Here is a 24,519-nt window from a genome sequence, read left to right as displayed (position 1 = left end):
TGAATAGGAGTCCCAATGAAGCAGGTACCAGATCCTGTGATCACGTGTTGAGGCTGAAAGCGGCTGACGTCACTCCAGGTGAGTTAATCCCAGAATGGAAACAGACCAGAGAGGCCAGCGCCAGAGCTGAAGAAAGAATCAACAGTAAAACATCAGCACACCTGGTCCTGGAGACCATCAGGTTTACAGAAATATATTCTGAGAATATTCACTCGATCAGTTTGCTTCTCTGAACTGTTTCCCTCCATCCATTAGAACTGTTTTTTCTTTCATTTCAATCCCTCTGCATGTTTCCAGCGGCTCTCTATCCATTGCAGCCGCTCTCCCTTCAGGCGAAGGTATGGCACGTTTCCACACCTTTGCCATTCCCAATTAACGCCCACATCTCAGCGCACAAAAGCCTCGTTCTCCTCTGACTTCATCCCCAAATAAAGTCACACCGCCGGTTCCAAGCAGCCTTTAGTGCGTCCGGGTGGCTCTGCTGCTCACAGGTGAAGACGAGCTCTTCCTCCTCCGGCACACACACACACACACACACACACACACACACACACACACACACACACACACACACACACACACACACACACACACACACACACACACACACACACACACACACACACACACACACACACACACACACACACACACCTCTGCGCGCTGCCATTCACATTTCAGTCACGTCCAGGCGAAAAAGGGCAGGAATTACATCAACTATCCCTGAGAGAGAAGTTGCGATTCTCTTCAGGTTCTCTGCCTCTCGCCTCCCACTCTGCTTCCGAGATCCTCTGGTTGTGCGTTCTGTCGCTCTGATCACCTCAAAACTGAAGGACAGCATGCCAGGGGGACTGAAGGACGGCGACACAGAGGAGGTACAGTATGGCTCAGATACAGCTGCCACTGGTTTTAGTTGTATGTGTTTGGAGCTGACACACACCTTTCTACACGCCAGAGATGGATTATTAACCTCCGATTTGCGCTCGCGAGGGTAAATTCTTCCCTCTTGGCGAGTCCGTGTAAGGATGGTTCTTCTTTTCTTCTGACACCTACTCATGAACGCGTCTCCCACACACGCTGAGGGAATGTGAAGGTCCAGTGAATTCGCAAGCGGGTGCAGGAGTTTCCTCTTAAAGTCTCTGTTAACTCATTAAGTGGATGTTGTTTTTGAATCACCAACATGGGAGACGTTTTATCTTTGTGCGTAAAAGTTTGAGAGAAACTATCTCAGCTCTGCCTAAAGTGAAACCATGTCAGAGAGCTTGCCCACGCTCTCTCACGGACTAATGAAGCCTTATGTCTGTGTGGCTGAATGGAACCTGCTCGTCTGATCGAAGGATGGAATAGCACTGTGAGGTCTTTACGCGCGCGTTTTTAAAGACTTAAAACTTGATTCCGGGCTTCCTCTCCCCCTTTGTAAGTTTTATAAGGAATATAGTTAGATACATATCGCCATATTCTGTGTTTGAGTAAACACGTACTTCATGAGAAAGGCGACATGTATTTTTGGGGAGGGGGATCTGCGCTTTTACGCATTTCCTGAAATGGTCGCAGTGCGCCCAGGCACAAGGTAAATGAACCCAGTGTCAGGTCAGGTACTGGCTTTTTGTCTGGGAGGTGAGGACCCCTTGCGGCTGGATATAGAGGGTGTGGTGCCTGGCTTTCTGTTAATTTAAAACCCATCCCTGTTTGTAGGGGCAGGCTGGTTCACCCGCGGCTCCAGTCTCGCTCCCTCTCAGTGCGCTGCGCAGCGATTCCTCCTCCTCCGCCTCATTCTTCTCCTTCCCTCACACTCTTCTTTCTCTCTGCCCCCGCCGGTATCCCAACAGGAGTTTCTGCATTCGCCCTTCATCCGCAAACAGGGGAACATTTACAAACCAAACAATAAAGACATGGACAACGACAGTCTGGACGAGAAGACGATGGAGGATATCCACACCAAAGAGATCGACCTGGTCAACCGGGACCCCAAACGCATAAACGACGACGTGGTTAAGGTGAGTGAAACCCGGAGGGCTGAGAACTCCTCATTCACTCATTCCAATTTGAAATTTAAGGATCGTTGGTGCTTTTTCTCTCTTCCTCCAAAATGTTAAATCGGGTAGCGCATAACTTCATCAGGATACTTGTTGCCAGATTACTTTATTTCAGTGGAGCGGATAATCACTGGAAAGCAATGTGAAATAGGGCGTGAAAGGCGTATTTAAGCCCTGAGTTGTGAAAGTGGTGCTTCATGAATCTGTCTGAGTCAGAGGCGCACGCAGCCCTTTCTTGCGCGCCGTCGCTCCGGCTGCGTTACCCCTCACTGACTTTCTCCCTATTTGGTAAGACGCCTTTACAATCGCTAAGAGCGCAGATGAAGACAGACACAGAATCACGCACTACTTGTGGGGCCACCCTCCGTGCGTCTTGTTGGGAAGCGTGCACATCCCGACCCCTCTCCAGCAGAGGAAACATTACGAGTTTCCTGTTGTTGGGAACACACGTCTCCCGCAGACCTGCGCTCGCACACGCCTTCGTTTGTGCGGAGAGAAATTCTTTCCATCGGAGTAAATACCCCGAGGTTTATTTAGTTTAGAGGAGTTCAGAAGAGGGGAGAGAAGATGCAGAGGATCAGGAGACACCTGACGTGGGTGGGTGGGGGGGGGCTCTCCTCCCCCTCCTCTCCAGCTGGGGCAAGACTCTTACACCAGTGGTCACCACCGTGGGGTCAAGCGGGGTGGGGTGGGGTGGGGGGGGGACACTGCCTTGTTAAAACAAGGAAACACCCTTTTCAGTGTGAGGGGATTCCCCCCCCCTGCATGCCTGCAGTTGAATTCAAAGACTTTCCAAAGGAGCCAAAACAATCTTTTTTTCTTCCTGCCATTCTTAAAAAGTTTTCCGTCCACAAGGCATCAGAGCAGAAAATACCTGCACCCACTGGACACCATGAACGACTCAAAAGGATGTAGCATACATGCCCAGCCTGTAGGTGACGCTGTAACTCTGCCACAGAAATACAAAATGGAGAAATCAACAAATCCGACTTCTGGCTTTATGAAACCGACCAGGATCAGTAGCTCCTGCAGCTCGACCTGGAGCATGGCCTCTGCCGTTGGTGTTGTGAAGTGACGTCGTGGAGAGGGTCGCGGGGTTGTCGGGTCGACAGCTCATCCTTTTAAGCAAATGGGAGCCTCGTCCGTCCACACATCAGATTTCTCAACTCTGGCACCCGTTTTAAAAAGAAACACACATTTTTAAGCTCCTAAGCTGTTTGAATCACCTCCAGAAAAACGGTGCAGTTACATGAAACAGCGTTGTCGTCTGGACCGCTCTTTCTTTTTTGTTTTAAATGGCTACTCTGATTGTTGAGGTTACTCATCATCACATTGGAGACATGACGAGGTTTCCTCCCTCTCACCCTCTGAACACACACCCTGGATCACATGGAGAAACTCTGTTTACTCTCTTAATGTAAAAAAATCACTTGAAATTCAAAAATTAAACCTTAAAGTTTTTAAGGTGATTCTTTAAGACCTTAAATATTTCGATTTTATTAGACATAGTGTTCATCCTCGACCACGCCCAGTTTACAGCGTTCATCACGGATTGAATATTAAAGGTTCATTCAAACTTTTCAATCTCTGTTTTTCGAGCACATGTCTTCGATCAGAAGTTAAATCAGCAGGAATCTCTTCTTGTCTATATGTGCATGCAGTATTTCCCTCCTGATACTACCACTGAGACGTGTTGGACTGTTATAAAAACCACAGACTGAGTTTTAGCTTGGATGTGTTTGACCTTTTATGGGGTTTAAAACGGAGGCTCAGCGTAATGAGTAGGAACGTCACACCTCACTCGCTCGTTCTTACTTACCAGAATGAAATGAGTAAAATATCAAGAGTTTGCCAGCAGTTCCTAAACTCCTGCGGGGGCATTGACAGCGGATTGCACCGCTCCTTCATTTTGACGTCTGTTGTGCATTCTGAGACGGCGTGTCAGCCACAGTTTGACATCCCTGTGATGTTTCGTCAGTGAGATCAGGCTCAGAAAAGGCTGCTGGCTTCACAGGCGCAGTGAGCAGATCAGTTCTTATTCAACACTTCGACGGATCAACAATGAACTTTCAGACATTTTCCGCTGAGAAGTGTGGAATCGAACTTTGGTACAGAAACTGTGACGGTCGGAGTTTTTATTAGTGAAATTAGGCTGTTTCACTTCTTAGAGTGTGCTGTCGACATGAAAACCATAAAACAGCTTTGAGTTGTTCTTAATCGGCCGAACAGCTGAAATCAGTCAGAAATGACTAGTTTCATTCACCCAAATGAACAAATGAAATACTTGTCCCCGGTCAGAGAGTTACTTTAAGTACAAGATTTCTTTTGATTACAAAGAGAAAACTATCACATGTGGACTTTGTTTTTTAAAGTGAGAGTGGAAAACTTTTGTTGTGTTTTGGGTGCTCTGTAGTTTTCTAAAAAAAAGCTGCTACGGCGCCTGCAAATGAGCGACGTAGTAAACAGTTCCTCTGCGGGGGGAGATGAACAATACCAACATCATTTCCTCCAGAGGGACATGAGTCCCAGTCCACATTCTCCTGGGACTCCGTCCTTTTATAGTTGAGGTTCACCACTAATAGCATCAAACTCACCGTCTGTCCATACGACTGTTGGGCTCTCTCCAGTGGGTTCATGTTGTTGAGTATTGAGTTTTAGCTGTAGCTGAGATCTTTTTCAGAACGTCGTGTAGAAAATCGTCATGTAGAAATCACTTCTCAATACGAGCATGCGTACACGAGCACGTTCTCACCACGTGGCACGGCGCTCCTGTTCCTCATGTGTTGAGTTTGTGCTGGTTCTTATAGGAGTTTACAGTGTAAAATCTTTTTCCTTCCTCTGGATCCTCCTGCAGTGTGACAGTGAGTCAGACTCTCCGCTCAGGCTCAGGCTCAGAATAGAAAGCAGCTTTACAATCGCTCCTTCGCTCTCTAATCAGCAGACCGCTGGGAAATGATCTGACAACACATGTGCGTGCACTGGAAAAAACTGTGAGAAAGATCCAGTGAGGGAGAGCGGAGCTCAGCTCCTGCTACTCTCTCAGTAACGTGTAGTTATATATTTGTATGGAGAAATGACTTCACACACTGAGATCTCCTCTGAAACAGAATTCACATCTAAAGTCTAATAATATTCGGACTTGAATCAGCTGGAAGTCTCTATTTTTATCATTACATAGCAACAGTAAGAGAATAAAAGCCTGAAACACTGCAGTCTCTCTTCCTCCGCTGATTCATTTCATGTTTTCATTTGATGACTTTAGAACAATCTGAAGTCTGCAGGTTTTCATTTATTTTATTTCCAGTGTGTTTAGTAGTTCAAGGTCGCATGTGGTCGTTTAAAGAAAAAGGCTATTGGTAGTGTAGGACGAGTGTCCAACAGGACAGGCTGGACACCACAGTGACTCTCTGGCACCACCTCGTGGACAGAAAGTACTCAGAAAGTGTTTTGTCCAGTTGTCTCTCATGACAAAGTACTTTTGATTGTTCTGTGTTTCTTGAAGGGAAATGAAAGTATCTGTACTTTTATTTCTGTACTCAAGTTTTCACTGTTCTGAAGACTTTCTGCTTTTCCTCCACGTGAAGATAAATGTCTTCTTCTTCTTCTTCTTCTTCTTCTTCTTCTTCTTCTTCTTCTTCTTCTTCTTCTTCTTCTTCTCCTTCTCCTTCTCCTTCTCCTTCTTCTTCTTCTTCTTCTTCTTCTTCCTCAGTCATCCTCACTGAGCTCAGAAGTCATCAGATTACATCAATGACATTATCACACCCTCAGTTTTATATTTGTAAATGCTAAATGCTAAATGCTAATGTGAGTGCTAAAGAGCAGCAGTGTCAAACATGTGGCCCATGGGCCAGAACCGGCCCGTCTGAGGGTCCAGTACCGGTCGCAGGGTCACCGTGAAACATCAACTTAATAATTCTCTCCGTTTACACAACAAAGTTTCAAGTGAAATTAACACTAAACACAGTGTAGTTTTCATGTTGGGCCACTAGTAGGTGCTGTTCGTTGTTTTTGTAATAAAACCACACGCAGATGCAGCAGAGAGCAGTACACCATAAGCATTAACAATGGGAGTGAGGACGTACGGATGAGCAAGTTGGAATGTTATTCCAAGTGACTTTTTCGGGCGACTCATTTTGCCCGTTTTCATGGAGTGAGTTCATCCCCCTGGAAAGGAGGATGGAGGGATGAGAACAGAAAACACACATTTTCTGTGTTCTACAGAGAACAGAGCAGCCCAGAGGTTCTCTGAGGTCAAAGAAACAAATCTGCCAAGAGGAGGAATCCCTCCATCTACCCTAACACACACACACACACGCACGCACGCACGCACACACACACACACACACACACACACACACACACACACACACACACACACACACACACACACACACACACACACACACACACACACACACACACACAGAGTGTCGCCTCTTTTTTTCTGCCTCTACAATAAATTGGAAGGATCTGATCCAGCAGAGAGGCAAATAAAATCCCCCCACTGGAGAAAATGGTTGCGTGGGAGTCCTGAAGGTCAGACTGATGGAAAGAGAGCAGAAGTGCGCGACTCCAGTTTACTCCACTAAGCTTGTTAACGGCTTCCAGCTTCTGTCGGGACTGATACTTCAGAGTCTCACTCAGTCTGAGTCCGCTCAAACACAACCTGAACAATGGTCACGCTCAAATCCATTAACACAACAGAGGAAACTATCAAAGAAGCAATTCACATCAGAAAACAGCCATAGGAGGAAAGTTTCTGTAGCGTGGTGACGAATGTCAGAGCAGAGGTCATGCAGGAAGTGATTATCATTACTGTGAGCTCTGTCAATGCTTCAGTATCATGCGATTCTCGAATATCATGTGATATGACACAAGAGTGTGATATCAAGCAATGTGAGCTGCAATGCAAACCAAACAGAAAACATCATTGAATGATGTATTTGAATATATGTTACAGTTTAAAACGTGACGCAATATAATCTGCTTGTGGTTTAAAATGATAGAGTAAGCTGCAGTGCAATACATTATGACATGCCCCAATGCAGGATGCATGATAAACTACACACACACACACACACACACACACACACACACACACACACACACACACACACACACACACACACACACACCCTGGAAGCTTGACATGGTTTCTTCCTCAAACATTCATTGATTCTATATGTGTGAAGTTTCCATTGGAAACTGAACATCTAATGAAAACGTGTGTTAGCAGGAAGGTGTTCAAACGGACTTCAGTCTTGTGGAGCTGGAGGTGCAGGGATCATCCTGTTGGATTACTTTTCATGATTACAGAAGTAACTTTGCTGTTTTTGAGCTGCTCGTCATCTTGATCAGAGTTATCAGACAAAGCAAACGTTTCCTCCGGACAAACAAAGTCTCCAGACACACAAAGAGTCTGTTAACCGTGACCTTCTGTTGAAACGCAGCCTGAAGACCACGGCTCTGGAAATAGAGCCCGACCCTGTTGACTCAATAATTCTGTTGCCTGGCAGCAGCTCACATGTCGAGTCCAGGACTCCCTTTGTTCTCATCACCAGACTCGTCAACGTTCTGCACGTTGGTTCTCTGACTTGCTCAACAAAAACATGTGGGTGTCCTTATTCCTCCTCAGATGTGGAATTGATCTGCTGCAAAGACAAGTTCAACCTTGGGATCATGAAAAGGTGACGGCTGCAGGGACTCCAAGCGTTGTGGTCGTATACACGGATCCCCAAAATGCAACCGACATTTTGCAGTTACACTCATTTTTAGAATCCTTTTCCTCAGCCTGTTGCATAAGGAGCGGTAGAAAAAGCCCGAAGAGAAGAAAGTCTTGTTGGTGAGGAGAGGTTCTGTGCAGACGGCTCTCATTTACACTCAATCAAAGTCCTGGAAACTAATGCAGAGCTGGTCCGGTTTTAAAATCTGTTGCAGTGGAAACATTAAATAGTTTTGTGGCTGTACTCTAGTTTAAATTTGAAGGCTGCAATGAGAGAGGCTTTATGCTCCTATTTCCAGGCAAAGAGAAGCAGGTTGGCCCACAGATTTTAAAGAGTGATAGTACCAAAAAATGTGTCCGGAGTTGGAAAAATATGACCTTCACTTGCATAATAAGTCCGGGGATGAATTTCCTGCACTGTAGAGTCTGTTGAGTGTGAATTTCAGAAGGGGAAAGATGTGGTTCAAACACATGTACAAAGTGAAAAATGAACTTCATAAGTACTATTTCTATACCCCCATTTCCTCTTCACAGCTTTAACATGACTTTAGATAATATCTGAATGACTTGAATTGAATTATATTGAATCAAAATAAATTGAGTAACTGTTGTAACTAATATTGTCGTCATACATGGAGGTATGACGGAAATATAAATTGCTGCGACTGGACGGTGCATTGATGAGCTAGATTTCAAAACTATGAATAATAGAAACCAATGTATATATAAAGCAAGACTTTATTAAAAAACAAACATCCAGTAAGAGGCAAGATACAGTGCAGTGTGGGAGGTAATAAAATCAATAAAATAGAAAAAATATGGGCAGGACATTGCTTGTAAGCAGCATTAAAACCATTAAAAGTGACACTGCGTTTCTATTTTGAGTTCAGTACTTCAAGATGTACCATTACCATGCTTAGACTGTGGGCTTTTGGACGGGACGGGGTGGGCAGGGTTTTCAGGTGTCCCCACTGACAAAAGTTGTAGATGGTACCAAAAGAACTGGAACCAATGGTTCTGATTTTTTGTCACCCCTCCGCTGAGGTACCGAGCACAACTGAGCGGTTCCCATAAGGAGGAGCGGAGGTGCAGCCGTCTGCTGATTGGTCAGTAATGATCGTCAATCTCAACAACCCGCAATATTTAAATCTCAGCCGCCGTAAACAGTCCCGTTGTTCTTTCCATACACAGCTTTGCGCACACTGGTTGATTTGTTAACTCCGTCTACTTGCTGAACGGCACTCTGGCGTTCAGACGAGGTGCAGACGCTCCTCTCAGTAACGGGAGAGGAGATTCATTAGGAGCTGGACGCTGTTGTTCACAATGAGAACGTTTTCCAGGCTGTGTCACAGAGAACGGAGGCTCGCGGCTTTACTCGGCCGCAACTTCCGCCTTGGTCCCACAGCTGCTGTTGCATAATGACGTCACATACCTGTGTCGTTCACAATCCCGCCTACATTTTATCGCACTCTGTGTGGTGGGACCGTGCAACACAGTTGGGTCTAGGGGCGCTTTGCCTTACCGTTCTGCCCTGCTCCGACATGTACTGCACAGTGGGACCGTGGCTTTAGACTCCGTCTCCAAGTAACAGACAAACACTGGCTGAAGTCAGGAGCTGTGAAGAGGATCAGAGTGGGGGTGGGGGGGGGGGGGGGGGGGGGGGGGGGGGTAGGAGGGAAAAGGCAGGCTCACACACTCACTGGGAGCTTCCCATGAAAGGCCTGAGACATGGAGGTGGAGGTGAGCCGTTTGATGGAGATCACTGAGACTGAGATATGAGAAACACTTCCCTCCAACTGCAGAACTCACATGAGAACAGTGAGCAAGCTTTGATTTATGTGCAAATTAGTGTGGGGGAGTCTTCTCAGAGAGACTGAGCTGCGCTGTGTCCCATTTGAACTTTCTATTACACACTTAAATGTCTTGGACATTTAAATCTCAGAAATGAAAGAAAACATATTTTACTGATCCACATCAGGAAATTTCTTCTCTGTATTTCACCCTTTGTGTTCATGGTTAATCTGAACTTCAAAGAGCTGCAGGGGAATTCAAACCATGAACATCAACTAAACCGAGAAACTAAACCGTTTAAGGTTTATTTTAAAGTCTGTCCTTCATACAAACCTCTAAAGAAGCGGTGGCACCAGAGATTGTTTTCTGCTGGTGCTTTGGGGGAGCTCAATGATTCAGCGACGGTGCTATTGGGGATCCCTAGTTTATTTTCTACTGTAGCATCGACAATATGCAGACCGCACCGCACACGTGACAGTCTGGGACGTAGAGTAAAAGCTCCGCTTTTTAAAACAATATTATGTGACACAATACGCATGGTATTTATCCAAAGTGATAAAGATGAAAGGTTTAGAAGCCGGCCACTTAAACTCACCACTGAATTAAAACTTTAACAAAGTATTTCACTGACGGAGCCTCAACAGCAGCAGGAAGCAAAACACACAGCAGGTTTTCATTTGGGCCTCAAACACAAAGACACGACCTCCTGCTGCCCGTCGCCAAAACCTCCACTGGGAGAAAAATATCTGCCTCAATGGATCTAATGACAGATTAATAAACATTGCATAGAAAACAACCAATTAGGTTGTTGTGGTTGAGAGGGAAGGCATCAATAATTTTGTCCATCTTTTTTTTTATTTTGGCAAAAAGCTCTTAATGTTTTATTATTATGTGTAAGTTACGCAGTCACCAGGAAAACTGCGCTCTCAATAACAGCATCTTTGAAACTTAAAAAAAAATAAACATATATTTCTTGGGGTGCTGTGGCTATCCTGGGGGGAGCTACAGCTGCCCCCAAGCCCCTGCCCCCGGCACCGCCTATGCTCTAAAGTAGGGATGTCCCGATCACACTTTTTTGCCCCCGATACGATCCGATTTTTCAGAATTGAGTATCGGCCGATACCGATACTTTCCCGATCCGATACTCACATTACTATTGCAAATATACTCAATAGCGTATTTTTGGAGCAACTAAGATGTCTGAAGCTAAAAGCACTATTGGCAGAAGCTTTGTTTAGCTAGAAATTATTGTAAAACTCACTTATTGAATCAAAACTCTTCTCTTTCTCTTTAGTTGTTGTAAACTGAGGGTACATCCACACGAGGAAAAAACGATCTTTGTTCTCCCTGCCCATTTCCCAACAAACCGTCCACACCTCACTATGAACACGGCTTAACACGAGGCTTCAGGACATGTAGTACACATGCCAGGCCTTTAGGGGCGCTGTGACGCACCAAACACAATAAAAACGCAGAAGAAGACAGACCACATAGAAATTTAGAAGTAGAGTTCTGCACTTAAACACACAAACCACTATATATAACTCTAGTTATAAAGGTCTATGGCCCCGCTCCGCCTGCTTCTAGCTTCTGCAGCTCCACCGGAGCTTCTAGTCCCTGACTGTTGTGGTTATTAGGTGACGTTGCGGACCGCGGTTTGTTTGTTTTTTTTGTTTTTTTTTAGATCGGCGGGGTGATCGGCTGGATTTGCCGATCCTGATCACTCACAAATCACCAATATCGTTCCCGATCCGATATCTACCGATCGGATCGGGACATCCCTACTCTAAAATATACTTCTTCAAGTTGGGCTCTGTTTACACAAAAATGTTTTCAAGTTTCGTTTTTCTGATTACATGACATTGATGCTTGGAGCCACCAAAAATGCAAGTTGTCGAAAATGGCTCCCAAAGTGGAACTTTTTGGAATTGCTCCGCCTTCATCTCCGTGGACACGGAGGAAAATGTTTCTGAAACGCTGCTTCTGCTACATAGATGAGTCGCTCTAAAATAACAGCAATGGCCGCCTCCGGAGTGTCATGACTCTCACTACATATGTTCCTTGGACTTGGTAGTTTTATAGTTGACAGTCACCATAAAAACAGCTTTGTCACCTTGTCTGTGTACTCGCCATTGTTAATGTTTATAGCAAATCGTTCTCTGTGCACATGTGTGTGTGATTTCATTACAACCAACTGCGTGCGCCACCTGGTGGCCCGACAGGACAACTACATAATTTTGAAAACGTTGTAAATGTGAAACTTTTCTGAAATGTAAAACATAAAACAATGTGTTCTCACTTGAACTGTTATTGTGTAAATTGACCCTAAAGGCACTTTCACAGGGACTTGTTCACACTCCCTAGACTCTGATCCGCCTCAAAGAAGTAAACTCTGGTCCACTTGAAAATGTGGGTCTCGATTGACGGCTTGTTCCGCTCTCAAACATGCAGTGTGAAAGCAAAACCCAACCGATGGAAGCTGAGATAGAGCTGTTGATCCCCTAAGACCATTTGAAGATCAGTGGAAGCTGGTGGATGTACGGATGGAGAATTGTGTTTGTTAACAGCTCCTGACCTGCTCTCTTTCCTCAGGTGGATTTTGAAGACGTGATTGCAGAGCCTGCAGGGACCTACAGCTTCGACGGCGTGTGGAAGGCCAGTTTCACCACCTTCACCGTGACCAAGTACTGGTGCTACCGGCTGCTGACGGCGCTGTTCGGCATCCCCTTGGCCCTCATCTGGGGAATCTTCTTCGCCATCTTGTCCTTCCTGCACATATGGGCCGTGGTGCCGTCCGTCAAGAGCTACCTGATCGAGATCCACTGCGTGAGCCGCATCTACTCCATCTTTGTGCACACCTTCTGCGACCCCCTGTTCGAGGCCATGGGCAAGTGCCTCAGCAGCGTGCGAGTGCGGATGACCAAGGAAGTGTAGGGAGCAGGAGGAGGAGGCTCCGCCTGAAAAAGAAATTAGAAAAAGATGAGGGGGTGGGGTGGGAAGGGTGGGGGGGTGGGGGGGATGCAGATGGAGGGAAAACACAACAAGAAGAATAAAACGGACCTTTGGAAAATGAGAGGTTGGACTTTTCCAGAGTGGCAGGGAAATTGTGAAGGCCATGTGGCTCCTTTTCCCGCCATTTCCCAGCAGTTGTTCATTCCCTCCACTGTTGGTGTAACAAATCGGTGGGCGCGGGAAATCAAAGGGTCATTCTCCATGTGTTCATGATGTTTTCTTTGAGTCCTCAAATGCTTTTTCTCTTCATTAACTTCATCGAGCAGGCAGCCAGGCTCATTTCTCATTATTCATTTTGCCTCTTGGTGTAATTTCTTTACATTCTTATTGTTTCTGTGAGGACCACACCCACCTGAGTGGGGCAGAGGGGTGTGTGAGGGTGTTTCACGCTTGTTTGTCTTTCTGGAGCCATAGAAGCGGGGGGGGGGGGGGGGTCGTGAAGGTCACACAGAGCGAAAGAGTGAGCGTTGCCAAAATTCTGTCTGACTCGGCAAAAAAATCCAACAAGCGCAGCAACGCAGCTCTGCCCTCCCCACCCCGTGCCCCTAATGACCCCCCCCCCCCCTTCCCTCGGTGACAGCCCCCCACCCCCCACCCAGCTTCCTCGCAGTCTGACACACTGAACCTGCCCTCATTTCTGCATGCACCTTAAGCCAGAAAACTCGCCGTCCGTCACGCTACGCCACGCCAGAAACGCCAGAAACGCTTCTCCTTTCTTAGCTCTTTGTTTCACTCTTAATGTGCCGGGTGAAAACAAACACAACAACGAGACCCCCGCTGCCCTGAGTGGGCTCAAACCAGCAGGTTTACAGGTCCCACTAAACATGTTGAGTAATTTGATTTATCCAGAATATCTAAATACTGACACTGAACTGCTGTTTTCTTTTTGTGTAGAATATCTCCATCTCACAGTTTCATATGACAGCTAGCTAGCTAGCTGTGACAAATACCAGTAACCATGAAGTACTTTCCATTTGCTAAGAGTAAATAGATCAGATCAGAGAAAAGTATTTGGTATTTCATCTACTGGGCCAATGCTGTCAGAGAAACTAAGCTGCACTGATCAGAGATTGAAAAAGGTTATTTTTTTTCTTTTTTACAGTTTCACCAAACTGCTAGCTTCTCTCCATGTTAGCTCGGAGTGAGCTATAGTGTCAAAGTTTGCTATTTCATCAGTTTTACCGTCTTTGTGTTTTAAATTTATCTTCACAGTAATTTCGTGTCACTCCTCTACATTTCCAACCTGTTTGCTGAATCAGACCCCCCCCCCCCCCCCACCCCGAACTCAGCATTCCAGTCTTCACAATAACCAACTTTATTAGTGTTTTTCACTGACATCGTCCTCATCATCAACAACAAGATCATCTTCATCTTCATCATCTGCTCCATAGTGATTGCTTAGATGTGTTTTACACTTTGAAAATGAAGAACTTTGACAGGTTGTTTTCAGCTCCTTTATTATGGCTTCCTATTCAAGGTTTATGGGTGTGACTTTGAAAAACAGTGCACTAATCTGTGAAGATGTATAAACCAGCACCAAGGAAGGTCTCTGTTACTGCAGAGGGAGGCTGAAGTATTATCTTAATGTCTTGACGTGCTGTGGTACTTTCACAAATTCCTGCACTGGAAATATGACCATGTGATTTTCAAATGCGTTATTCAAACTGTTATTTGTGACTTTTTGTTTTGCTCTTCTTCAGTTTGGTCTTCCTGCCCCGGCTTACTGTGGACATAATGGGGCTCACAGCCCAGAAATGGGTCATTTGGGGGGGGTGGGGAGGTGGGGGAGGGGGTGGAATGGGTGACACTAATCCCCCGTTTACACGACAAAAGAGACAAGTCTAGCTGCCAAACTTTCGTCTTGTTTCTGGTGTCCGTTTACACGACAGCGGTGCTCGGAGACACTGCAGCCATTACTTTTTCAAACTGGCTCCTGAGGTTGAACTTTTCTTTTGATACTCCCAACTCCCACCGCAGAGACCGCCGGAAGCTACGGACAGCTGTTACTCCACATGCGCACCTCCGCCACGGTAAATAGTTCTTCTGCTCATGCGTGAGTAACAAACATGGCGGCCTCCGTAGTGGCATGACTCCGAGTCTGTATTCTAGTTTTAACGTCCATACTGGTAGTTTAATGGTTGAGATTCGCCGCTAATAGCATCCAATTCCTCATCTTTCCATACGGATGCTGGTACTCCTCATTGTGTTAACATTTATAGCGTATTGTTCTCTGCAGCATGTATGTGTGGTTTCATTACATAAACAAGCACCAGCGCCACCTGATGGCCTGACATTCTAACTACATTGTTTTCAGTGTCTGCCACTCCTGTGTTAAGGCGGAACTTTCCTGAAACGAATGAAGCGTTGTCACCTGGAACGTTGTCGTGTAAACGGGGCAGAAGCTCGCTTTGACTCTTCACCCTCAGTCTACCTGCTGTCTTCTCACAGGAAAGCTAATATCACAGCACCTTTTCCTTGAAATGCGTTTTTTGAGCTCTGAAGGTGAGATTTTTTTTATATATAAGAATTGTTATTTTTCTTTCCTTGCTTTTTACTGTACAATATCACGCTGTGCACATTAAAATTTAATATAATCCCGCGTGTATTTCTTTCATTTCATTAGGAACACAAATAAGAGCGTGCCTCCACATTAAAATCTCAACAGTGGTTTTGTTGTTGGTTTCTTGCATGTGATGTTGAGTCACCGCAAATCTTATCGTGCCTTAATTCTCAGTCAATACATGGTGACTTGTTTCCTTCATTTATCCTACTGGAGCCAACTTGTCAAAGCTATTCTGTGGGGGGGGGGGGGGGGGGACACACAAGAATGAGGCTGAAAAATAATTTCCAGGAGCAGCGACTCCCTCCAAACCCTGCAGAGTGTGTCGATTTGTGTCAGTGTGGCCTCATGCCTGCAGATGCCTGCAGGGTTGCTCATAGGAGTTTTTCTCCCAGCATGGCACAACGTTTCCACGACGACGAGAGAAACAAATAAAAGTGTTGAGCAATGCTTGCAAGACTGGAGTCCAGCTTTTAACTGTGTTCAAGTTCATTTACAGCAGAAGGAAGAGTGTGTGAATATACAGCCTGAAGCTAACCTGAGCTCTCCTGGACAGTTCAACAGTAACTAGCAGACCGGTTCAGTCGGTTCACCGTAGCCGGTTGGTTCAGTCGGCTCACCGTAGCCGGTTGGTTCAGTCGGTTCACGGTTGCTGGTTGGTTCAGTCGGCTCACGGTTGCTGGTTGGTTCAGTCGGCTCACGGTAGCTGGTTGGTTCAGTCGGCTCACGGTAGCTGGTTGGTTCAGTCGGCTCACCGTAGCTGGTTGGTTCAGTCGGCTCACGGTAGCTGGTTGGTTCAGGTGGAGATACAGTGAAGAATACGACAGGAGGGGAGGACGACATGAGCTGTAGAGAAACTAGGATTTCAGTCTGCCATCAGTCTGCTGAAAGTCTGTGGACACACACATCCACAGACACCCCTTTACCACCAAGAAAAAGCAGATGCTGGTTCAGTTCTGGTACCAGTGCTTAGCTGGTACCAATCTTGCACCGCCTAAGAACAGGATTGCTTTTCCATCGACAAGGAACCCAGTGTGATCCACGTCATTATATCTTTGTACAACATCAGGACGTGACTGCATCAGTTATATATAACCCTAAAAGTCTTGTAAGAAATCACATCATGAAGCCCTTACAGCTCACTGGTAAAATTCTTATTAGTTCATTTTAACACCAGTTGTGTTCATTCTTTTTTCACAAATGTATATAACTAACATTTACCCAACAATGCTCTATCATCTTTCTTCAGACCTCGGTTGCAGACCACAGTGCCCGGAAGATCTGGGTCTCAGCGTCAGTCCAGTGCTGCTTTCATTTCAAATTGAAAAAAATGAATGAAGTTACTTGACTGCTGTTTGAAAGATGTCGGTTCTGCGGTTCCAGCGGTCTGGATAACCACCCAGCCCATGAGGTATTGGTGCTACGCTCTGGCCCAGCATAGAGTTGGTGGGGTTGGGGCTTTGTGGAACCACAAAGAACTGCTGCTAAGTCCGTTTCTGGCTCCAAACTGGCACTGGAACCAGCTTGGTGGAAAAGGGACAAGAATGAACATGCACATTCCACACATGAAGGTCTCAAACAGGGTATTTTCCCTGCGAGGTGAGAGTGCTAACCACTACTCCACCATGCCGCCCTGGAATTCACCACAATCCTTCCTGTTACTGGGTGATAAAGAAGCATCACAACATGAAACAATCTGTTACACTGGAAGAGGAAGAAAACCCTGTTCAGGGAGAAGTGAAAGTTCAAGTCAGGGCCAGAAGTGGGAGCAGTCAGCGAGGTAGTTACTGTACCACCCTCAGCGCTGCACTCCTGTCAGAGGTTAATCTGACCTGGACAAGGTAGAAAAGCTACTCCTCTGCTGGTGACCAAAACGTGTTTCTGCCCACTGCATGTGCATGTCAAGCGCTGTGAGCTGCAATGTTTCTAGAGGAAAGTGCAACAAAAAGAAAGACTGTATGAATGTAAGTGAAGAGATCCGCCTGTATATTTCTACAGGATGTGAGCGTCAGGTGAAGTAGTACTCCGACCCACTGAGTCCTGGGGTTTCGGAATACTGGGCCACCAGCTGAGAGCCTACAAGATGAAGAGCTAACAAAGGTCCTGTTTACACGACGTTTCACGTGACGACACCAAATCCGTTAAAAAAAAGGGAGCGCGTTTCCACTGCAGCAGCAGACACACTGGCAATGATGTAGTTAGTCTGCCGGGCCACGGGAGGGCGCTGTTGCTTGATTTTTTAATGAAACCACAAAGATGTGTGCAGAGAACAAAACACTATAAACATGAAGAAAATGGGGAGAACCCGACATCCGCATGGACTGATGAGGCATTGAAGGCTATCAGGGTGAGTCTCAACTATAAAACTACTGATCTGGACGATAAAACTACAATATGGACCACGGGTCATACCACTACGGGTCGGCCATGTTTGTTTACAAGTGGATGAGCAGAAGGAAGGGGAGGGAGGGGGAGAGAGATGCTCATGCTCAGAAAAGGCCCCTGCATACTTCCTTTTTGAACCCATAAGAACAAGAAGAAAGTTCAGCAGTGACGTCAGCCAGCTGCTGAAAAAAAAACTTTTTCGGCAGGACTGTTCATACTCCGATAAGAAGCTGCCGAACTTGCAGGCCACGCCCCCTCACAGCAGCCACACGTCTGTGATGTGGCGTTTAAACTTTTCAACTGCAGTTTATTTCTCGCCTCCAGTGCTTTCAGAAATACATTTGTCTGAACTGTTTCAGTAATAAAAGAGAATTTTGTCCGAGCACCATGTTGGTCCGGTTTTAACTACATGAGCTGACGTGATGCGTTCAGGTGCATCATGTAAACCTGCCCTCCGACATTTTAACGAGCTGCGGGGCACGTACAGTAGCGCTGTTACAAGCTAAATATGATTAAAATATGACTGATAGTCATGAGCGAACTAGAACACGCATGAGCAGCACACGGCAGTGCAGAAGTTTCGGCAGTGCGGCACCGACATAGTTCGGCCAGGGCGGTTGGTACAGCCCAAACTAATTTGTTCGGCCAGAAGGAGCTGGCTGAAGGAAATTACGTCATTTTGTTCTGCACTGCTGAACTTTCGTCTTGTTCTTATGGAAGATGAAGGGGCCTTAAGAGCCCTCGTAGCCTCCATCAGTCTCTGCAGGAGGGAACAGCGACCATGAAAGAATCTTTCCACTTTGGGAACCGGGATAAAAACTTTGCGGATACAGTGCATCGGCACACTGAAGGAAGCGAAGGAAGTTTTGCGGATACACTGGTGTTTGTTGTCGTGTAAACGGGACATTCACTGATCGTTTCATCAGTTTATTCTTCACAGGAGCACAAATATAGAACATCTCTAGACTTTACAAACACTTGACTCACTTCTGATGGTGAATATTATCAAGTTAAAAGCTGACATTGGTGTTCTTGTTTTTCCTGCAGCTGAAACTCCGACTGTCAGATTCTCATGGAAGAAAATCTGTCAAATTTGCAAATAAAAGTCTGATCAGAATCTTCTCACAGGTCTTTGGCATTTGATTAGTTGACATCTGTCAGGATGTAAAGATATTTCAGATTATTGCTAAAATACTCAAACGAGCTTGTGGAAACATTTCGTAAGACTTTTTAGAAAAAGGGAAGTTGTTCCACGGCACAGAGGATTCACCTTATTGGATAAAACAACAGATACAATCTTCTTACTGAGGCAAGGAGGCCGTGCATCACCAAGAGGACGAAGTCTGAAACACTTTGTTCTGCTTCACGTGGAGAGATGAGCATCAAGTGGATCTGAGGTGTGAACAACAGTGAGTTGTGTTGGCTCAGGGTGGAGAACAGTGGTGGAGAACAGTAGTGGAGAACAGTGGTGGAGAACAGTGGTGGAGAACAGTAGCAGAGAACAGTAGTGGTGAACAGTGGTGGAGAACAGTGGCGGTGAACAGTAGTGGAGAACAGTGGTGGAGAACAGTAGTGGAGAACAGTGGTGGACAACAGTGGTGGTGAACAGTGGTGGAGAACAGTGGTGGAGAACAGTGGTGGAGAACAGTAGTGGAGAACAGTAGTGGAGAACAGTGGTGGAGAACAGTGATGGAGAACAGTGGTGGAGAACAGTAGTGGAGAACAGTGGTGGAGAACAGTGGTGGAGAACAGTAGTGGAGAACAGTAGTGGTGAACAGTGGTGGAGAACAGTGGCGGTGAACAGTAGTGGAGAACAGTGGTGGAGAACAGTAGTGGAGAACAGTGGTGGACAACAGTGGTGGTGAACAGTGGTGGAGAACAGTGGTGGTGAACAGTGGTGGAGAACAGTGGTGGAGAACAGTGGTGGAGAACAGTAGTGGAGAACAGTAGTGGAGAACAGTGGTGGAGAACAGTGATGGAGAACAGTGGTGGAGAACAGTAGTGGAGAACAGTGGTGGAGAACAGTGGTGGAGAACAGTAGTGGAGAACAGTAGTGGAGAACAGTGGTGGAGAACAGTGGTGGAGAACAGTAGTGGAGAACAGTGGTGGAGAACAGTGGTGGAGAACAGTGGTGGAGAACAGTAGTGGAGAACAGTGGTGGAGAACAGTGATGGAGAACAGTAGTGGAGAACAGTGTTGGAGAACAATAGTGGAGAACAGTGGTGGAGAACAGTGGTGGAGAACAGTAGTGGAGAACAGTAGTGGAGAACAGTGGTGGAGAACAGTAGTGGAGAACAGTCGTGGAAAACAGTCATGGAGAACAGTGGTGGAGAACAGTGGTGGAGAACAGTAGTGGAGAACAGTAGTGGAGAACAGTGGTGGAGAACAGTGGTGGAGAACAGTAGTGGAGAACAGTGGTGGAGAACAGTGGTGGAGAACAGTAGTGGAGAACAGTAGTGGAGAACAGTGGTGGAGAACAGTGATGGAGAACAGTAGTGGAGAACAGTGTTGGAGAACAATAGTGGAGAACAGTGGTGGAGAACAGTGGTGGAGAACAGTAGTGGAGAACAGTGGTGGAGAACAGTGGTGGAGAACAGTAGTGGAGAACAGTGGTGGAGAACAGTAGTGGAGAACAGTAGTGGAGAACAGTGGTGGAGAACAGTAGTGGAGAACAGTAGTGGAGAACAGTGGTGGAGAACAGTAGTGGAGAACAGTCGTGGAAAACAGTCATGGAGAACAGTGGTGGAGAACAGTGGTGGAGAACAGTAGTGGAGAACAGTGGTGGAGAACAGTGGCGGTGTACAGTGGTGGAGAACAGTTGCGGAGAACAGTGGTGGAGAACAGTAGTGGAGAACAGTAGTGGAGAACAGTGGTGGAGAACAGTGGCGGTGTACAGTGGTGGAGAACAGTGGCGGAGAACAGTGGTGGAGAACAGTGGTGGAGAACAGTGGCGGAGAACAGTGGTGGAGAACAGTGGCGGAGAACAGTGGTGGAGAACAGTAGTGGAGAACAGTGGTGGAGGTTTGGTTTGTTGGCCTTTGCTGGTTGTGGAGTTGCTTTTCTGGTTAACTCTGCATTTACACGGCTGCACATCGTCTGATCAAGTAGATCCAGTGACTAATAAATATAGACCACATGAAAGTACAACATTTGTTTACATATCAAAACTCTGGGATCCCCGTCGGAGTGTCCGCAGGTCCCGTCTCAGAGAAGCTGGGACAGAGACAAGAACATATCCTCAGGAGGGTGAACGTAACCTGCCTCGCTCTGAACCCAGCTCACGTTTTCATACTGTCAGGTTGTTTCATGGCTCTTCCTCATACTTTCCATCGCAGGTTCCTCGTTTAAAAGAGCAGCCGAGACTTTTCCTTTTCATGGAACTTTTCTTACAGTAAGCTGCTTTTGATCTCTCTAATTTTATCACAGGCAACAACAGATTGGGGTATATGTGGTAAGTATTTGAAGTTCATATCAAACTCTGCAGGATATGAGGAGAATCAGCGTTAAAGTACCACGTGCCTCCAAGTATCCGTTCCTCCTCTGTCAGGGTCTCATGTCAGGGATAGAATATTTAGTTTTGTTGTGGAAAATATATGAAAACTAGAAGTATGAATACAAAGTGAGCTTCCTGTGGTCTCCGGGGGTAAAAATGTTTATTTCTCTGAACTCTGTCCTCGTCTTGTTCTAACCAGCAGCGCCCTCTACTGGCATAAAGATGTGTGTGCAGCATGTTTCTGCAGTGTTGAACTGCCACTCCCGGTGGTTACGAGCACGGTTACTAACTATAAACGTATTAAGATTCCTTGGCATCAATAATAAAGGTACCTTTTGTTAAACTGTGTGATTCTTTTGTTTTATCATGACTCATATAGTCTTACATTTGTGAAAGAACTGGGGGACTCTGTTCTGTACAAAACAACACATTTAGTCAATATTGAAGGGAACTAAAATATTACCTAATTTGAATTAAATGAAAACAAACTATTAACCATTTAGGGTAATTTCTTATCCAAAATGTACATTTCAAAACTACACTCCATTGTTCAAGTGGGTTCTGGTTGATTTTAAATCTTTTAAGTTAATTACAAGTAAGTAATGCATATCAATGATCAATATGCAGACAGAGGAATTCAACAAGCTGTCGAAAATATAATTACATAATTAATATTAGTGGGGGCTGGACAATACAGGGCGCCAGGGTGACCCCCCCTATAAAATATATTAATAAACTGTAATACTGTTGAAATATGTTTATGCAAACAAACTAACAATGAGCCCTGAACTGTATTCGCTCCATTTTCTACAGATAATCTTTAATAAAAGAGAGGATTTCTTGATTTCTCTCTCTCTAGTCGTGTGTGTGTGTGTGTGTGTGTGTGTGTGTGTGTGTGTGTGTGTGTGTGTGTGTGTGTGTGTGTGTGTGTGTGTGTGTGTGTGTGTGTGTGTGTGCGTGTGTGTGCAGCCTGGAGCGCTGCAGAAACCGCCCCGAGGAGGCGGGGTTTAGTAGTGATCTCACCAATTAGTGATTAACACCAGCATCCTTTGATGTCTGAGACTTTGGGGCTTTTTAAATCGCCTCCAGCTCTGTGATTGGCTTAAAGTCCGTTGTGGTTTGTTGTGGTGTTTCTACCAGACGTTGAGATGAAGACAACAGGCGGTGAGTCTCTGATTCACTCTGTCACGTCTCTTCTAATTTACCAGCTGGAAATTTGGCTGAACAGTTGCCGGTCAGGTTCCACTTTCTCCAGTAGAGATATTATTAAATGAACACAAACAAGAAATGTGTTGAGAATTTATCAAATGTGTCCAGGTTTGTTAAAGTTTATAAATGTTTAGATATGATCAGATGACTGGAAATCTAACAGCTTAAAAAAGCACACAATTTATTTTGCAATTCTTTTTCTTGAGGTTTCTTTCAAAGAATTCTAAAATACTTTGAACGGTGGAACGTGTGAAAATATACCTGATATACCTTTACTTTCCCCCACCTTTAATGTATTTCTTTTATTCTGTATTTCTTTAATTTCTTTAATTTCTTTGTAAAGCACCGTGAATTGCCTTGTGTTTGAATAGCGCTCTATAAAGAAATTTCCCTTGCCTTGCCTAAACTCAGACTTACTGTCATTTCAAGTAAACCAGCCCCAAAACACAAGTATTTGTTAATAAAAGAGTCTCAATAAGTGCTCTCTGTTCACTGGCTGTTTAAAAGTACAAGAGTTTTGATCATGTCGTAATGTGTTTTATAAACACACTGTATTTAAATGAAGTTGACATTGGCTGAAGTTCAATAATAATAAAGAGCCCTACCTTATATGCAAATTATCAAAATGGAGCCTGCCAGACGTTTTTTTTGTCTTTTCTTCTTTTATCTTTGCCATGTTAGCGTCAATAACCTTCCTTGTTTTCATGTATTTGTAAACCTTGTTGCTGCTGTTGGAGTTAAGACTGTAAACTGGAATGGCTGATCTGTTTGTTTGTATTCTAGACATTTTAAATAAAGTTTATTAAAACAAAAAGACTGTAAAACTCAATGTCCTAACGTGTGTCTTCCACAGTCTGCGTGGTACATCAAAATAACACACATTAACCAGGTGAAGCATCAAAACACACCAGAGGCCTGTACTACCACGCTGGATTTTCTCTTATCTAGGTAACTTCAGGATTAACTCTGGTTTTCTCTTATCTAGGTAACTTCAAGATTAGCTCAGATTTTCTCTTATCTAGGTAACTTCAGGATTAACTCTGGTTTTCTGTACTATGACTCTCGCGCACTTCTCACCAGGATAAATCACCTGGTACCTGATGCTGAAAGTCCAACCTGCTCCGGAGCAGGTTATGTTCTGGATAAGAGGTCAAAGCTCGGTAGTAACGGTGATCAGGATCCAAAGGGTCTGGATCAGTCAACCAGGAAACAGAGATCCTGGATATGTTGATCAGGTTCCCAGTACAGGTCTCAGGGTTTCTAGTACAGGTCTCTGGGTTTCTAGTACAGGCCTCTGGGTTCCTAGTACAGGTCTCAGGGTTTCTAGTACATGTCTCAGGGTTCATAGTACAGGCCTCTGGGTTCCTAGTACAGGTCTCAGGGTTTCGAGTACAGTCCTCAGGGTTCCTAGTACAGGCCTCTGGGTTCCTAGTACAGGTCTCAGGGTTCCTAGTACAGGCCTCTGGGTTCATAGTACATGCCTCTGGGTTCCTAGTACAGGCCTCTGGGTTCCTAGTACAGGTCTCAGGGTTTCGAGTACAGGCCTCAGGGTTCCTAGTACAGGCCTCTGGGTTCCTAGTACAGGCCTCAGGGTTCCTAGTACAGGCCTCTGGGTTCATAGTACAGGTCTCAGGGTTTCGAGTACAGGCCTCAGGGTTCCTAGTACAGGCCTCTGGGTTCCTAGTACAGGCCTCAGGGTTCCTAGTACAGGCCTCTGGGTTCCTAGTACAGGCCTCAGGGTTCCTAGTACAGGCCTCTGGAGACCTGAAGTTTGACCAATATGTGTAAACGTGAGACTTTTCTGAAATGAATGAAGCCTTCTCACTTTAAGAGCGTCATGCAATCGCGGCCTGAGAAAGCAGCTGTGCAGCATGAAGCAGACTAGAAGTCAGTCTGATGTCCTCGGGTCAGAACCAGTCAGTGCTGAGCTCAGGAGTCTGAAACCAGCTGTTTCCTGTCAAACGTCATCCTGTAATTTATTCACGTCAACACAGCAGACGTCACCTTCCTCCAGGATGAGGATGACGACCCCCCGTGCACCACTAACAGGAGCTCTGTGGAGTTTGATGGTTCATTCCAGCGTTGCTCACTCAGCATAAACTGCGTTCTACAGGAGAGATTACAGCCTTTTGACTGACAGTGATTCAGAAGAATATTTGTCTCTGACAGATTGAAACATGTCGGAAGATTCTTATTGAGCCACTTTCAGAGGATTTGACAGACTCTGTTCTCCTTCGTGAGTTTTCAAAGACCAAACTCAGCTGTTGACCCAGATTCAAGCACACGGGCCGACAGCAGCTCTGAGTTGTTT

The 24,519-nt window shown here is 45.6% G+C and overlaps 1 protein-coding gene across 1 annotated transcript; it reads left to right on the top strand.

Annotated features, from left to right (window-relative positions):
• The first annotated feature begins 606 nt into the window (after positions 1-606).
• On the top strand, positions 607-12,536 carry cav1 (caveolin 1). The gene is made up of 3 exons (XM_080475464.1): positions 607-875; positions 1,830-1,997; positions 12,142-12,536. The coding sequence occupies exons 1-3, from the start codon at positions 840-842 to the stop codon at positions 12,481-12,483; spliced, it is 546 nt and encodes a 181-aa protein (XP_080331590.1). The 5' UTR covers positions 607-839; the 3' UTR covers positions 12,484-12,536.
• Positions 12,537-24,519: the final 11,983 nt, after the last annotated feature.

This window comes from Lipophrys pholis, assembly GCF_963383615.2.
Source record: "Lipophrys pholis genome assembly, chromosome: 11".
Taxonomy (NCBI): Eukaryota; Metazoa; Chordata; class Actinopteri; order Blenniiformes; family Blenniidae; genus Lipophrys; species Lipophrys pholis.
The sequence above is the reverse complement of the archived record's forward strand: the minus strand, read 5'-3'. Positions and strand labels throughout refer to the sequence as shown.

Coding starts and splice junctions, on each gene's coding strand:
- cav1 (XM_080475464.1), top strand. CDS start 840: ATGCCAGGGGGACTGAAGGACGGCGACACAGAGGAG. Junction 876..1,829: donor AGGACGGCGACACAGAGGAG/GTACAGTATGGC, acceptor GTATCCCAACAG/GAGTTTCTGCATTCGCCCTT. Junction 1,998..12,141: donor TAAACGACGACGTGGTTAAG/GTGAGTGAAACC, acceptor CTCTTTCCTCAG/GTGGATTTTGAAGACGTGAT.